The sequence below is a fragment of the Cryptosporidium ryanae genome (genome assembly GCF_009792415.1).
Source record: "Cryptosporidium ryanae isolate 45019 chromosome Unknown contig_27, whole genome shotgun sequence".
In the NCBI taxonomy this organism is placed as follows: Eukaryota; Apicomplexa; class Conoidasida; order Eucoccidiorida; family Cryptosporidiidae; genus Cryptosporidium; species Cryptosporidium ryanae.
Window position 1 is genome coordinate 49437 of NW_027125546.1, and position 16858 is coordinate 66294.

Sequence of the window (16858 nt, forward strand, 5' to 3'; positions counted from 1 at the left end):
TGTCGAAGTTAGTCGATTAATTAACAACTCATTCCATTATTTGTTGTCAGTGAAATAAGTGAATAAAAAAAAATACAAATTAAAAGGGTATATAGGTAAAAATATCAAGACTTTTTATTTTAACTTGAGGATAAATAAACTAAGTTGGAGTAGCAAAAAATTGTGATGTGTAAGAGTGCTAATTTATTTGATGATAGTCAGGGTATAGATGACACCGAGGACTCTATAGTCGATTCAAAGGAATCACTTCTAGAAGAAAATATAGTACTAAACAGTACTAAGGGGAGAGAATTAATGAATATAAAAGATGAGGAAAGAAAAAGCAAGAAAAAAAAGATTGAGCATCAAGAAAAACTGAAATTTAATGACACTAATTCTAAGGTTAAAAATGACAGCAGCGTAAGTGAAGCAATTAAGGCGGAAACTGGTATTAATAACAAGGATAGTGAAAACACAAATAGTAAATTGAATACGAAAAACCAAAGTGCGAATATATTTTCACCATTTTCAATAGAGGTTGAAAATAGCAATAATAATATACAAAGCCCACTATTTAATCCAAGTAACGTTAAAAAGGAGATGATATTAAGCAAGAAAAAAAATGAATCAATAGTATTTTCAATATTAACGGATACCTTAACAAGTATAGAGAGACTAAAGGGAAGTGGATCGGGAAGTAAGAAAGGATGTATAGTTATTTTAGCAAATTTATTTAGATTAATAATACACCATAGTCCAAAAGATTTGGTTGGTGCAGTGTATATATGCATGAACAAGGTTGCACCTGATTATGAAGGAAAAGAATCAGGTGTCGGGGAGTCTTTATTGATAAAGTGTATATCAGAGGCATCTGACAAATCAGAAAAAAGAATAAAAGAAGATCAAATAAGTGGTAAATACGAGGACTTGGGTGAGATAGCGTCTTTATCTAAAAAACAAATAAAATTATTATTTGAGCCACCTAGATTAACAATTAGTGAAGTGTATCGTGAATTATATTCATTGACAGACATATCGGGTAAAAATTCACAGCAATTAAAAAAGGATAAGATAAAAAAACTACTTGTATCTGGAAGACAAGAGGAAGTTAAATTTATAGTTCGTTTTCTACAGGGAAGACTTAGAGTTGGGATTAATCAAACATCGGTATATCAAGCGTTAGCAAATGCATTTGTGTTAACCAGGAATAATGATAGAATAAGTTATTCGGATTATAGATTGTTGGAAAAAGAAAAAAGGATTTACAATGATTTATATGAATTAGATAAAATTATCTTAAATACCGAAAAACTGATAAAGGACTGTTTATGTCAGTTACCTAATATTGAAAAAATAATTAATTCTGCATTAAATTGTATTGAAATTGGAGACATAGAAAAGGAATGTAGATTAACAACAGGTATACCCTGTGAACCAATGCTTGCTAAACCAACAAAAGGTTTAAAAGAAGTACTTGATCGCTTTGAAAACATACTATTTACAGCTGAGTATAAATACGATGGTGAAAGAGCACAAATACATGTAAATAATGATTGTAATGATAATAGAATAATTAAAATATTTACAAGAAATCTAGAATCAGCTACGGAACGCTATCCTGATCTAATTGAATACTTAAATAAGTCATTAAATCCAGAAGTCAAGGACTGTATATTGGACTCTGAGGTAGTAGCATTTTCTCACGAAGATAATAAAATACTTCCATTTCAAGTATTAAACACAAGGAAAAGAAAGAATGTGACGATAAGTGATATACAAACAAACATATGTCTACTTATTTTTGACTGTATGAAATACAACAATGAATCATTATTAAAGAAATCACTATATGAAAGAAGACAATATATGAGGAGATGCATATTAGCAAATGGGGATTGCAGATACATAAAATTTGCTACGAGTTGTGAAACAGATAAAATAGAAATGTTGGATTCATTTTTAGCGGAATCTATTGAAAACAGTTGTGAAGGCTTGATGATCAAAACATTGCATGAAAATGCAAGTTATGAACCCTCAAAAAGATCATTAAACTGGTTAAAAATTAAAAAGGATTATGTAGATGGATTAATGGATAGTATAGATGTGGTACCTATTGCAGCTTGTTATGGTAAGGGTAGAAGAAGTGGTTTGTTTGGTACGTTTCTATTAGCTGTATACAATACTGAAGATGAAGTGTACGAAACAATATGTAAAGCTGGAACGGGATTTAGCGACGAATTACTTCAATTACTATTTAATAATTTAAAAGACCATATTTTAACTGAAGGTGTTCCGAAAAGTTACTATAGATATGACTCCACCTCAACTTCACTTAAACAGGATGTTTGGTTCGAGCCTAAACTTGTTTGGGAAATTAAAGGAGCAGATTTATCTCTTTCTCCCGTTCATACAGCAGCTCGTGGAATAATAGATGAGAATAGAGGCATTAGTCTTAGATTTCCGAGGTTTATTCGAATTAGAGATGATAAGTCCCCAGAACAATCTACTTGTTCGATGCAGATTACTGATTTATATCGTAGTCAATTTCGTCATGCTTCTAAAGTTGACTCAAATGATAATGGATGTGATTCTACATTAAATCAGGACGTATAAAATGATTCTAGTGATTTAGTTTAAAATAATTTATTAGTGGACGATACAAATGATGACAAAAAAAAGAAAGTAATTAGAATTACTTGAATTTATAGAAAATATTTTCATTTTATTTATTTTTTTTAAATAAAAAGACGGGGTTTTCTCATAAATTGGATTTTTTACCCAATTTCTTACGGAATATCATAGTCAATAAATCACACATTTTTCCTATATTAAATAGTGTAAATATGAATAAAATGCATAATTCAAGTATTTAATCGTTAAAATTAATGTAACTCTAGTCTACATGTAGCAGTTACTTCAATTTAACTACCTATTTCAATATTGTATTTTTGAAATTTGTTGAAACAGATAAAAAAATCTTAATAATAAACACATTTCTATTAAAATTACAAAACTATAATTATGAGATATTTGTTTAATAAAAGTGATTGCAATTGCAATATTCCTTACGAAAATAAGTATCATAGTAAATATATATACAATATATAATTATGCCGTATTAAGAGTTTGAATGATAGAATTTTTTGACACTTCTTGCTGAATATAAGATAGTATTATTTTAATGTTACATAAGTCAGACTCAATAGGCAATTTCAGTTTTTTGTTTTCTTTTTCATCAATAACAAATCCTGCGAGTTTAAGTATTTCAATACCTTGTTTAAATTGACAAACAGTTTGATTGAACACAAAATTGTCTAAGTGTACTATTCTGTAGAATGGATTGTTCGGAAAAGAGATTACATTTTCAAGTAATATATATGTATTTCTAAGACACTGAAATACTTTGTAATTGTTATTTACTTGTTTATTATTGTTTATTTCTTGATCAACAATATTTTTATCGTTATCAACAATATTTGCTTTATTTATAATCTCACTCAATAATATTTGTATTTTATTCTCAAATTCAATATCTTTGGTTTTTCTAATAGAAGAAAAATCTATATTCGGACGGAAAGGTGCGTTTGTGTTTCTATCTTCAGATGAATTGTATTTGCTATAAATATCGTTGAGTAAATTAATCATATAACTATCGAATATAAGACCTATCTTTCTTCTAGTTAGGAAATTAATAACATCACTAGGTCTGAATCCAATTTCAACCAAAAAAAGAGCAACGATATTCATTGAATGATAATCTCCTGACGAATCCACTAACAAAACAGACTTTCTGAAGTGGTGGCATTGTCTTATAATATTAACTGCCGACCAATAGTTCGGATTATTAGTTCCATAACACGGAATGCTATAATACTTAATTTTGGCATTATTTGGAAAGTGGTATATTTCTGGATTATTTGTAAGATTAACTATCCTTGATATTGAAAATTTATCTTTATATGTATCCCAATTGTTTTGTGATAGAATTCCAATATCACCTGTTAATACACAAAATGAGGTCAACAGTGGAAATAATGGAACAGTTTCACAAGGAAATCTAACTGGCAGGAAATTGTCCGATAATTCCGAACACAATGGATTTTCATCTATACAATACTCATACCTAGGGCTCAATGATGCAAATCCCCCAGCTAATATGTATATTACTTCCGGCTTGCAGTTACAACAGTTCATTATTTCTAAAAATGACATAGATTCATGTGAAACTCTGTCTCCCCTGATGGATGCGTTACCTTCCCATAAATGGTCAAATAAGACTACTATTTTGTCATTTATTTGTTCCAGCAGCCAATTGTTGACTGTTTTTGAGTACCTTACTATTGCTTCCGAATGGGTGCTCCCGTTTCCATTATTTTTTAAAACATTACTTGTACATTCATATAAAGAAGTACTCTTTCTTGTAAAACTTTTGAACGGTTGAAGAGCACCTATAACTGTTTTCTTCATCAACGCTCCTTTAGAGGCAAGTCTCGCCATTGCTTCTTCCTCTTCAGAATTTGCTTCTAACACCTTAACATCGTAGTAAAAGCTCTGAGAATCTACAAATGTTATCCCATAATTACCAAAAGGATTTGAATTCTTTGATTGTGACCAGAGATTGTAAAACATACTTGGAGTTATATATCTAGCTTTATAGTGTGTGCCTTCTACATTTATTTCTTTCCATTGAAATGTCAAATCCTCAAGGTTTTTCCAGGGTTTCATTATTCTCTCCCTTACTGATCTGTCAGTGAAAACTGGAGGATTGTGCGGTCTGTTCTCATCTTTTCCAGAATTTCCTCTAGAGCAAATGTGACCCATTGTTTACTTAAACTAATTTAATGTTGTTTCGTTCACTTAACAAATTTCCGTGTTTAACTTTTATATTAGTGAAAATTGTTATATATCGAACTCACTCAAACGCTATTATTTTTGCCATATATATATATGAATACATGTATATATATGTTATGTTTGTATAGTAAATAAGTGAAAGCATATGTATATGATTAAGTCTTTTTTTCAGATCGTACACCTAATTCTAATTAAATATACACAGGTTATGTTTTCAAAATTGCACTCGGTTTTCCCAACCTCACAATCCATTTAAATATACCTTACTATTTTAATCGGAAACTCATTTAATCAAGAAAATTATCCTCTTTTGCTTACTTCTTGTTGTGTTTCCTTGCGAAGAAAAAGGAAAAAAACGTAAGAACCACTTGACTTATGACTAATGAAGATATTTTGTTTGGCGGGAATGCATGCAAAATGAGGATATTTTTAGAAATAATCCCGGTATTACGGGTGGGAAAGCTTTTTTTTTGACACGTAATTTTGTTGTTTTTTCAGATACTATAATGACTAATAAAACGCATAGTACAAGAAATATGTACGAAAAGGACATTATTTTATACCATTGTTTTGTGAATCTAGAAAAGGGAAATAAGCGATGATGATTACTTCGTTTGCACTATTATAAAAGGGCAGTTAGAAAAACGAACAGCCAATTGGCAGTTGTTTCTTTTCCTCGGTTTTGGTTGTCATGTTTGATTTTCTGTAATTTTTACCGTATTTACATATCTCTTGTCTAAAAGGAACCGTCATTTTCACTGTGGCTTCGCTTTCTGCTTAAATATTAATTCTTAATATAAAATAATAAAAATTGGCGGAATAGCCGGAAATGTTAAAGGACTGGAGGGGCCGCAATTAATTAATGACAAATTGAAGTGGTAATAATAGAAGATTGACAATACTGTGTAGTGTTTTATTTTACAGTTACTTTTGTTTAAAATCTATATCACCATTTGTACAATAGAAGTCGATTTATATACGGACTTCTTAGACTTGCACTTTATCTGTACACTTTTATAAGGGTCACCGACCCCCTTCAGATTCATTTTGAATGTAATAAATTTGACAATTAAATCTATTTTGGGAAATAATTAAGTATTAATAATAAACATAGGATATAACATACGGATACACAAATCGGTAACGAAACAGTAGACAAAGACAATTGTGGCAGCATCATTTGGGAAATAATATAGTGAACATTTCATTTGTTGTGCAAGTAAGTGTTCAAGTTTGTGTATATATAATACAAACCTATTATATATCGTTAGACAAATGAATACATTTAAAGTAGTTTCTGAAAGACCTGATTTTCCAAAGTTGGAGGAGGAGATTCAAGAATACTGGAAGAGTATAGAAATTCTTGATTTGATACTCAGAGAAACAAAAGGAAAACCAAACTATTCTTTTTATGACGGTCCTCCATTTGCAACAGGTTTACCTCACTATGGACATATTCTAGCAGGCACAATAAAGGATATTGTGACAAGGTATGCAACTCAGAAAGGATTTTACTGCGAAAGGAGGTTCGGATGGGACTGTCATGGACTCCCTGTTGAACATGAAATAGATAAGAAACTGAACATAACCTCTAAAGAAGATGTGTTGAAAATGGGAATAGACAGGTACAATGAGTCTTGTAGATCAATAGTTTTGAAATATACACGCGAATGGAAGTTCACAATAGAAAGAGTAGGAAGATTAATAGATTTTGACAACGGATACCGAACAATGGACAAAGAATTTATGCAAACAGTTTGGTGGGTGTTTAAGCAGCTTTTTGAAAAGAATTTGGTATATAGGGCCTATAGAGTGATGCCGTATTCAACTGCTTGTTCTACTCCATTGTCTAATTTCGAATGCAACCTCAACTATAAAGATGTGAGTGATCCATCAGTAATATTAACATTCCCGAATGTGGAGAATCCAAAAATACAGTACTTGGCTTGGACAACAACCCCATGGACATTGCCTTCAAATGTAGGAATAGCAGTAAATCCAGAACTAAAATACGTTTACTTTAAACCAAAAAACTCAGAAAACACCTATGTTGTATGTGAATCTCGTTTAGAATGGGTTTTATCTGAGCTTAAAATAAGTGAATATCAAATCGTATCTGAGTGTCTTGGAGCAGAGTTACACGATAAAAAATACATTCCATTATTCGATTACTTTAAAAATCATGAATCTAGTCATAAGTTTTGGAGAATATTTGCAGATAGTTATGTTGTTGATAATACAGGTACCGGTTTAGTACAAATGGCACCTGCATTTGGTGAGGATGACTTTAGAGTCTGTGTTGAAAATGATATAATAGATAGCCATGGAATACAGTTGCCTTCTCCTATGGATGCCAATGGGAGATTTACTGAACCAGTGAACGATTTCATTGGAGTTTGGTTTAAAGATGCAGACAAACCCATAAAGCAGCTTTTAAAGAAAAACGGAAGACTTTTGTCTGACAACACATGCGTACACTCATATCCCTTTTGTTGGAGATCAGATACCCCATTGCAGTATAGAGCAGTCCCATCTTGGTTTATTAATGTTGAATCTTTAAAAGAAAAGCTATTATACAACAACACACTAATTAATTGGGTTCCTAATTATGTTAAGGAGAAGCGATTCCACAATTGGTTGCAAGATGCAAGAGATTGGTGTGTAAGCAGAAACAGATTTTGGGGCACTCCTATACCTATTTGGGTATCGGAGGACTATGTTGTGATAAAGTGTATTGGGAGCATTAATGAGCTCAAAAGTCTTGCGATAAATCTGCCGGAAAACGAGGACATTTACGATTTGCATCGTCACTTTATAGATAAAATTAAAATTAGAGATCCGAGAGGCGATTCTTATCCACCTCTAAAGCGAATAGAAGAGGTTTTTGATTGCTGGTTTGAATCAGGATCAATGCCATATGCCTCTGTAGGATACCCCTTTAAAAATGAAAAGGAATTCGAGCATCTATTCCCAGCCGACTTTGTAGGAGAGGGGTTGGACCAAACTAGAGGTTGGTTTTACACATTAATGGTTCTTTCTACAGCCTTATTCGACAAGCCTGCATTTAAAAATATAATAGTCAATGGTCTTGTTTTAGCCTCAGACGGAAAAAAGATGTCAAAAAGACTGAAAAACTATCCAGATCCTATTGAAATTGTCAATAAATACGGAGCAGACGCCTTGAGAATATTTTTGATAAATTCTCCAGTAGTCAGAGCTGAGACTCTTAGGTTCAAAGAGGAAGGTGTTAAGGATATTGTCAAAGATGTATTGTTGCCTTGGTATCACTGCTACAGATTTTTCGTGCAAGAAGCAACTAGGTTTGAAAACACTAACAATATTAAATTCACTTCAAACAAGGATGTAATAAGTAATTGTAAAAACGTAATGGATATTTGGATCTATTCTGAATCCCAGTCTTTGTTAAAATATTTTAAAACAGAAATGGATCAATATAAACTTTATTCGGTCACTCCGCGTTTGATATCATTTTTAGACATTCTTTGCAACTGGTATGTTCGCCTAAATAGAGATAGAATGCGAGGGGCATTTGGATTTGAGGAAACTAAGTCTTCCCTTGAGATGTTATTCGAAATCCTAATGCTCACTATCAAATTACTTGCTCCAATTGCTCCATTCACGTGTGAGATACTATATTCAAATCTTAAAAACGCAATTAGTGATCCTGAAGATAAAAAAGATACAATTCACCTGCTTTCTTTGCCTGATGTGAATGAAAGATTTGTAAGTAAGGAAATAGAGGACAGAATTTCACAACTTAGAGAGATAATTGTTATGGGACGAGCAATGAGGGAGAAGAGAAAGGTAAACCTCAAAACTCCCATTAAGAGCATAACTATAATCCACAAGAATAAATCGGTTTTAGAATATTTCATCGAGACTGGATTAATCAACTATATTAAAGATGAACTAAATACAATTGAGGTTATCGCAGACAGAAACTCTGAATATGACAAGGTAACTAAAATGGTGGCTACTCCTAATTTCAAAGTACTTGGATCTAAACTTGGTAAACACATGAAAGAAGTAACCAACTATGTTAAGAACATGTCAAATAATGATATTCAGAAATTTGTTTCAGAAGGATCAATTTCTATACATGGATTTGAACTTAATTCTGAAGAAATAATTTTGCAAACCATAATTGATGATTCTCTAACTAACTTAAACTCAGATTTGGTATACGAAGGAAACTCACAATTCGTTATTGGAGTTGATTTCACATTTGATATCGAACTTGAAAGAATGGCTTATGCTAGAGAACTAGCCAACAAGATTCAAAAAGTCAGAAAGGAAAAGAATATGGATCCAGACGCCAATATTAAAATATACTTGGAATTAATTTCAAATAAGGAAAAAAGTTTGTTTTCTTCTGTAATTGAGTCTTATAATGACTATCTTTTTAAAATAATCAAAAAACCCGTTCTGGAGTATGATTTTTCAAAAATTAATCAGGAAAAAGTTGCTTTCAATTACGATATTGAGGTTACTGTCGATAAAGTCAAAGTAACTGTGGTTTGTAATAACTGAAATCGCTAAATAAATTATTTAAATAAATCTAAAATATGTATCTAATACCGATTTTGTTTAAGCATTTTTCAGTTATCTTAATCCCCTTTTCTTTGCAGTCAATGAAGAGCCAACCACTTAATTGCAAGTTTAAAGCAAATTCCTTTAGTTTCTCGACTGTTTTTAGCTACACATTAAGTTCATGCACATATTAACCTTTATTTTTTCTACAATGTTTGGGATCAGAACGACTTAGTTTTTGCAAAGTGAGCCTTATACTGGGTTTTTCGCTAAAACCACAGCCTTGTTTGCTTTAACAACCCACTCCCCTGCTCCTCACCTATCTTTTATTTTCACAAAAGTAGTAACATTTATTGTTCTTTAGCAGGGATAGAGCATCATTGTCATCCAAGGACAATTAAAGACACTCTTTGGCGCCTACATGTTGTCTTTAAAAAGGCGGTATTGTCAATTGGTATGCATAGTAAACAAGGGTAAAAAAGTAGAGAAAATTGAAAAATTTGAAAAAGAGGAAGGGAAGGAAGACTGGACAAATAAAGTGAACTTAGGATAATAAATGGAAAGAGGCTGATCTTGCTGAATATACAATATTTAGGGCTGTAGGCAACACTATAGCAATTGAAAAGGTGTAGATAAATCGTACAGTTGAGTATTGACAGTCAGTGTAGGTGAATATTAGTACTCCGTCTCACTTATTCGCTGAATCTTAGTTGGGAATAATACAGGTGCTGTCCTTTTATATTTCGCTATTTTTTCCTTTCTCAAAAAGATTAAAGCATATTTCCAAATACAAGTGTAAGCAGTGACCCTCAGTGGAATAAATACTGAAATTATAACTGATTTTGCAACAAACGCCACTCCTTTTCACTCTTTTACTTGGATATCAGTGCGACTAAATATAGAGATAGAAAAAGGAGTGCGTATTTACTGAAAGATGGGAAAAAAGAAAGATAAACATACTTCTGTGGAACATAAAAACGAGTTAGTCATATTGCCAGAGAATAAATCCCAGCCAATAGATACATCAAACTGGCCACTACTACTGAAGAATTATTCAAAATTAAATGTAAGAACTGGTCATTATACCCCGCTTCCATTTGGAAATTCGCCTTTAAACAGAAATTTAAGTGATTATTTAAGTTATGGCATAATAAATTTGGATAAACCGGCAAATCCATCTTCACATGAAGTTGTTGCGTGGATAAAAAAAATATTGAGATGCGAAAAAACTGGTCATAGTGGTACACTAGATCCAAAAGTAACTGGTTGTTTATTAGTGTGTCTGAACAGAGCAACAAGACTCGTTAAATCACAACAAAGTGCAGGAAAGGAATATGTATGTATTGTTAGGTTTCATTCAGCAGTACCTGGGAAATCTGCAATAGTAAGATGTCTGGAAACGCTTACTGGGGCTCTCTTTCAAAGACCACCTGTGATTTCTGCAGTTAAACGCCAACTTAGAGTGCGTTCCGTTTACGAATCTAAATTATTGGACTACGACGAAAACAGAAATCTAGCAGTATTTTGGGCGAAATGTGAAGCAGGAACATACATACGTACTATGTGTGTTCATATGGGACTTTTATTGGGAGTTGGAGCTCATATGCAAGAACTAAGACGTGTTAGAAGTGGATGTTTATCTGAGAATGACAATCTTGTTACTATGCATGACATATTAGATGCTCAATATTTACTGGATAACTTTAGAGACGAAACATATATAAGACGTATTATATCTCCACTAGAACTACTATTAACTGAAATGCCAAGAATAGTTGTCAAAGACTCTTGTGTAAACGCAATATGCTATGGAGCTAAACTCATGATTCCCGGAGTTCTTAGATTCGATAATAGTATTAATGTAGGTACAGAAATTGTTATGATGACCACTAAAGGTGAAGCAATTGCCATTGGTATTGCGCAAATGACTACTGCTGTTATTGCTTCTGTTGACCATGGTGTTGTTGCGACAATCAAAAGGGTTATTATGGAGAGGGATACTTATGAAATGAGATGGGGACACGGTCCAAGAGCAACTGAAAAGAAAAAACTTATTGTTGGTGGCAAGTTAGATAAACATGGTAGGCCAAATGATCAAACTCCTGAATCCTGGCTTAAGTATGAGGGATACATACCAACTTTAACCGGTGAGTCAGAAAACATTGCAAATTCATCGCCATCGCCGGCCTCCGAAGAAACTAAGGAAGAGGATAAAAAGAGAAATTTTGATATTTTTAACCAAAGTAAAGAAAGTAACCAAGGTTCAAGCGAGAGCGAGAGGGAAAAGAAATCCTCCAAAGAAAAGTCGAAAAAGAAAAGGAAGCACAACGAAGATCAATAGTCTTTTTCCGCTACTTATCAGAAATTATCACTGATAAATCGTTATTTTCTGTTTATCTATTTTTAAAGTTTGTGGTTTAATACCGAGGTGAATTGAAAAACAAACATTTTTCCCTAGGCTGTTTTACTAACAATTAGATAATTAACGACGAATTAGGTATTCATCAAAGAGCGATGGAAAACAATTATATATAGTCAAGAACGTTTCCTCTTAAATTTCCATTTTTAGTATCAATATCCTATTTTTTACTTATTCTACTTACTTTAATTCTCCCGTTCTTGTAATCAATCGGTACACTGGTAATAATACCAAACACAAACCCGCGCGCGGTAACACATGCAATTAAGTGGGTTTTACAAATACTTACAAATGAGGGGACTGAAAACCAAAAAAATAGTATAATGAAGGGTTGAATGATGACAGACTAGAGGTAAATTAAAAAACAGGAAATTGTAATGAGGAGTCTGTTGTGTGAAAGGAGATATAAGTACATAAGAAATTGAAATATTAACTGAACGATAAATTGCGCTTCCCTCGATTTTGCTTCAAAAGTAGGGGATATCAAGTAGTGTTACAAGGGAGCAGACATAGCCAAAGTTGTTTTAATGTTTATCTGAGGTAAACATAATAATAGAAGCGATAAACAAAGCACTAAATAGTGTGTAAGGTCATTTTTTAATTTTATGTAGTCGAAGCAATTTGTGATATTAATCTTAAAGTAAAGAAGGTAAAAAAAAAACCAAAATGAGACTACAATCAAAACAAAAGTATCAATTTCCAGACTTGGATATGGGGGAGTTAATGAATGAATTAGATATGCTTGGATTTGAAATATCGAATAACTTCTGGGACAGCATAAATCACGAGATAGCTGTGGATTTGTATATGAATTGTTTATCAATAGCATTAGAAATAGATGTGGAAGATATAAGACCAGAGGAAATAGTTGGTCAACTTCCTCCATCAGCGGCTGGTATAATATCAGAGAATGAAAAAACTCAAATAAAGCCTATAGGAAATTTGAGATTTCTCCGTTATTGCAAGATACTTTGGTATATGATAGGAATTGAAGATTTTAGCATGAATGATCTTCACAGACCAACAGCTGATAGAGTATATTCATTTTTATGTGGATTTGTAAATTTAATGCGTTTTAAAGAGGATCGTTGGATGACATATAAAAATGAATTTTACGAGATAGAGGAAATATTGGATCAGGTAGATAAGTCGAATGATCAAATAAAACAAAGAAAAGAAGATTTAAATAATATAAGAGTTAGATATAATGAGTTAAGTGGGGAAATAATTAATAGAAGAAGAGATAATCAGGAGTATCAAGAGAAAATGAGAAAATTGCATGGAGAGTTTCTTCAATCTCAACAGGAACTAAAGAGATTAACTCAACTTGACCAAGATACTCAAGAGCAGCTGAAGGATGTTGAATTTAGGATTAATACAGGTAACCAGGACATTCAGGATCTTAAGGATCAAGTAGTACAGTCACCTGAAAGACTAAGAAATACAATAGAAGAATTAAATAGGTCATTGGACAACGAAAGAAAACACATCGAGCAGATAAGCAAAAGGAACAACGAGCTTAAAGATAGACAAAATACATTACAGAGAACAGAAAAAAGATTGGAGAAGGCAAAATCGTTTTTAGAACAAATAGTTAACGGAATAAAGGAGGCTAACAACATTAAGCAATCAATAAAAGAGATAGATCACCATATTGAGAAAGATAAGTGGACAATAGAACAGACGACCGAGGAGGAGAGATTATTGTTACAGACAGTAGAGCAAATATCACTTAGAATACAGAATAATCAACAACACTATGAGAGTCTTATTGAGGAGGCGCAAGCGTTACTCAACCAGGAAAAACAAAGGTTTGAACAAGGTCAGGCATTTTTAGATTTCCAGGGTAGCGAAGCTTTTTCTCTTGAAAGACAGGCTGAGTTACTGGAAAGGGACATTAATAATTCAAGAATTGCCCATGACAAGACCATAACTTTGTTGAATAATCAGCATTACACATTATTAAATATATTTAACAACTATAAAAATCAAATCATTCAAAAACTGGGTGAATTAAACTCAAACTACAATATAAAAGAACTTAATGGCGAACTTCCATTTAAATCAGATACTTCAAAAATATCAACTCATACTGAGTGTGATGAAAACAATTCATCAGGAGTTAATTGATTCAACTGTAATTGGCACTAGTTATTTCTCGTTATAAATAGTTAAGTATGTACTGTACATTATATGTAGTGGTTCCTGCATGTTGACTGCAGTAATTAATAAATGTCTGATTCATGACCCTTTTCCTCCTTTTTAATTCCGTCCATGCACTATAATTAATTGTAATTATCCTTTGCCCTAGTTGGTCACAATTTAGACCGTCTTTCTCTTCTAGAACGCTCGTGTAGATCATGTGCCGAATATAAGAAACAGTAAGTCAAACCCACCGTTTTAACAAGATAAAAAAGGAAAAATAGTAAAGCTACAATCTGTTGATTTATGTGGAAATTAACACAAATTTAACAATCTTCAAATAATCTGTCAAAAAAAAATCTAGATAGAAAACATATCACTGAAAAGGTAGTGTTAGCTCACAAAATAAAGAAACAAAACAACGAAGCACTTAGCCAGAAATCCACTTCAAATTTAACACAGGTTCAGTGGAGTTCATGAGGGCCAGAAGGGTGATTGGAGGGTCTCTCAATAAATTTTATTTACCAAAAGCAAAACCCCGCCATTTCCAAACATTTGGCGGTAAGACATGGCGGCTAAAAGTATTTGTATATAGTTGAATAACAGTTGTACGTCAAAGCAGAAATAGTCGAGGGGGTAAACGACGTTTACTGTAAAAAAAGGAAGTCAAAAAGACGGTATAAATAACTCTTATGAAATTAAGGATAATCAGAGCGTTACAATTTATAGGGTTTTTAAAACTGTGTGAGAGTGATACCCCAAATAGGAAGGAGTTGGAATAATAAGAAAAGTACAAGGTATAAATTTGACTGAAAATTTTATTATTTTGAGCAAACCAACAAAAAAAAAGAAATTTGGGCTTACTTGCACAGATATTCTTTCTTTGATCCTATTCCTGGTTTTGGAGATTTGGTTATAAGTACAAGTGGAATTGATTTATTTTGGGTTGTTTCAGTTTAAGATTTCTTTTTTTTAATTGTTTTGATATTGAAATTTACGAGACTTATACTTTAATTGTCGTTTATCTACTAGTAAAGTAAAAAGGTATAAGGTGTAGTACAGGATACGAATATAGTAGTATTATACATAATTGTGTATAAATTGTACATACCTAAGTAAATATATGCACACAAACTGTGGGATTTGAAATTCTTCAAAATATATATGTATATAAATATATATATTTGGGGTGGTGTTATACAAAAGGCACTTGTTGTCTATTTTGGTGAACAGAACATTGCTTAATAAATTGCTAATTTGGAGTTTAATATATTCATTGACAATACAGTTATCAGAAATGTTTCGTTGTAGAGTTTGCACGGAACCACCGTTTAGTCACTTTTTTAACTTAAGAATTTTTAATGGTTACTTTAATGAAGATAAGTCAAAGAAGAATATATACCAAATAAGTGAGGGTGATTCAACATATGATACACAGTCATACGGAAGTTCATTAATAGCCACACCGTCTAATTTAAATAATTTCGAACCAAGAACCCCTGAAGAAATTAATTCAATATGTCTCAAATGGGAAAAGTGTGTACATGAAAGAGGAAGAGAATTTTGGAAAACATCTGAATGTCTGCTTGAGGTTTTATCTGCAATTGCACGTGGAATAAACAACAATGACGATCCTATTCTCGGAGATCCTCAAAGATGTATACTTTGGTATGGACAGGTATCCGCAATTGATGGTTGTCCAGTAATTAAAATGAAAAGGCCTGATGAGGTAGTTGAAACTCATACATATGTTAATAGAGCTCTTGTTTTTCTCTATGCTAGTGATGAATCATTTGAAGAACTACAGCTCAAGCCGAGAGTTGCTTTTAATATGGCATGCGGCAACCGTAGATGTGTTCACTTGCGTCATATTTCTTTGGATGACTAAAAAACTTTTTCAAAAGAGAGGATTACTGATTCTTGTGGAGATCGAGAGGTTAAGTTGATCTAATTATCTACTTATAGTTCCTCAAGAATCAATGGAATGAAGGGCTTAACCTTTAATACTAAGGAGGCTTTTTGGATTTATATATTTGTTTTTATAAGAGTATATTTCACTTATACTCTTTGTGTTTTGATAACTCGCTTAAAACTTAAAACATTTAAAGAAAGCAACAAAAGTAAAATTAAATAAAAATATACGAACCCAATTACATTAATAATTGGCAACTATTGTTTTTATTAATTTTTCTAGTTAAATATTTAAGTAGACATGATTATTTTGGGATGGATTGTAAGTTTGCATGATCTGAGCTTTTTGTAGCATTATGGATTTAAAATGGATGGTAATATAAAGGCCTCAAATAATGATTGTTGATAATTTTTTTTCTTTTTTTTTAAGGTGTTTATCTTATTGAACACTTTTTTTTACATTTCATATTTAAATTCATTCTTAATCTACTGCTTTATTTTATTTCATTTAAGAAGTCTTATTATATTTATTTAAGTGAAAATGCCCATTTTTGTAACACCTATTGCGAATAAATGATGTGAAAAATTTTGGAAAATGTGATTTTATTCCTTTATTTAAACAAATATGCATATTAACGTGTGTGCTCTTCACTCCTGACTAATCTTTAATCTATATAAATCTTTAGGTTGAGTTTTTGTTCTGAGTATGATTTACCCTCATTTGGGTTATACTGGTTGTTTGGTGAGCAGGCATTCTGTACATGAAAGTTGGTTTCTCGGGTCATTTTATCTACTCGTGTCTATAGAAGCTTCTCAGCCGCGAGTTTTGCTCTGATTTCAAATAAAAATGTTGGATTTAGACTATATATGACCTTCCCCTCAAAAGCATTTGCTTAGAGAATCGTAAAGGGAGGTTTTGAATTCGAAACTGAAAGTGAGGCGAAATTGGAATTTATTTTTATTTAATAATATTAGAGTAAACACTTTAGATTTTCTCTCACT

At 32.1% G+C, this 16858-nt stretch overlaps 6 protein-coding genes across 6 annotated transcripts; 5 read left to right on the forward strand and 1 right to left on the reverse strand.

Moving 5' to 3' along the window:
- Positions 1 to 165: 165 nt before the first annotated feature.
- Positions 166 to 2592, forward strand: FG386_001693 (uncharacterized protein; the record flags this gene model as incomplete). Its single annotated transcript, XM_067341086.1, has 1 exon — positions 166 to 2592. The coding sequence occupies one exon, from the start codon at positions 166 to 168 to the stop codon at positions 2590 to 2592; it is 2427 nt and encodes an 808-aa protein (XP_067196894.1).
- A 495-nt stretch (positions 2593 to 3087) lies between these two features.
- FG386_001694 (uncharacterized protein) lies at positions 3088 to 4800 on the reverse strand (the record flags this gene model as incomplete). Its single annotated transcript, XM_067341087.1, has 1 exon — positions 3088 to 4800. The coding sequence occupies one exon, from the start codon at positions 4798 to 4800 to the stop codon at positions 3088 to 3090; it is 1713 nt and encodes a 570-aa protein (XP_067196895.1).
- Positions 4801 to 6108: 1308 nt separating this feature from the next.
- On the forward strand, positions 6109 to 9384 carry FG386_001695 (isoleucine-tRNA synthetase; the record flags this gene model as incomplete). Its single annotated transcript, XM_067341088.1, has 1 exon — positions 6109 to 9384. One exon carries the CDS (start codon positions 6109 to 6111, stop codon positions 9382 to 9384), a length of 3276 nt encoding a protein of 1091 aa, XP_067196896.1.
- A 934-nt stretch (positions 9385 to 10318) lies between these two features.
- FG386_001696 (uncharacterized protein) lies at positions 10319 to 11725 on the forward strand (the record flags this gene model as incomplete). Its single annotated transcript, XM_067341089.1, has 1 exon — positions 10319 to 11725. One exon carries the CDS (start codon positions 10319 to 10321, stop codon positions 11723 to 11725), a length of 1407 nt encoding a protein of 468 aa, XP_067196897.1.
- A 744-nt stretch (positions 11726 to 12469) lies between these two features.
- Positions 12470 to 13933, forward strand: FG386_001698 (uncharacterized protein; the record flags this gene model as incomplete). Its single annotated transcript, XM_067341091.1, has 1 exon — positions 12470 to 13933. The coding sequence occupies one exon, from the start codon at positions 12470 to 12472 to the stop codon at positions 13931 to 13933; it is 1464 nt and encodes a 487-aa protein (XP_067196899.1).
- A 1309-nt stretch (positions 13934 to 15242) lies between these two features.
- FG386_001699 (uncharacterized protein) lies at positions 15243 to 15833 on the forward strand (the record flags this gene model as incomplete). The annotated part of the gene is made up of 1 exon (XM_067341092.1): positions 15243 to 15833. One exon carries the CDS (start codon positions 15243 to 15245, stop codon positions 15831 to 15833), a length of 591 nt encoding a protein of 196 aa, XP_067196900.1.
- Positions 15834 to 16858: the final 1025 nt, after the last annotated feature.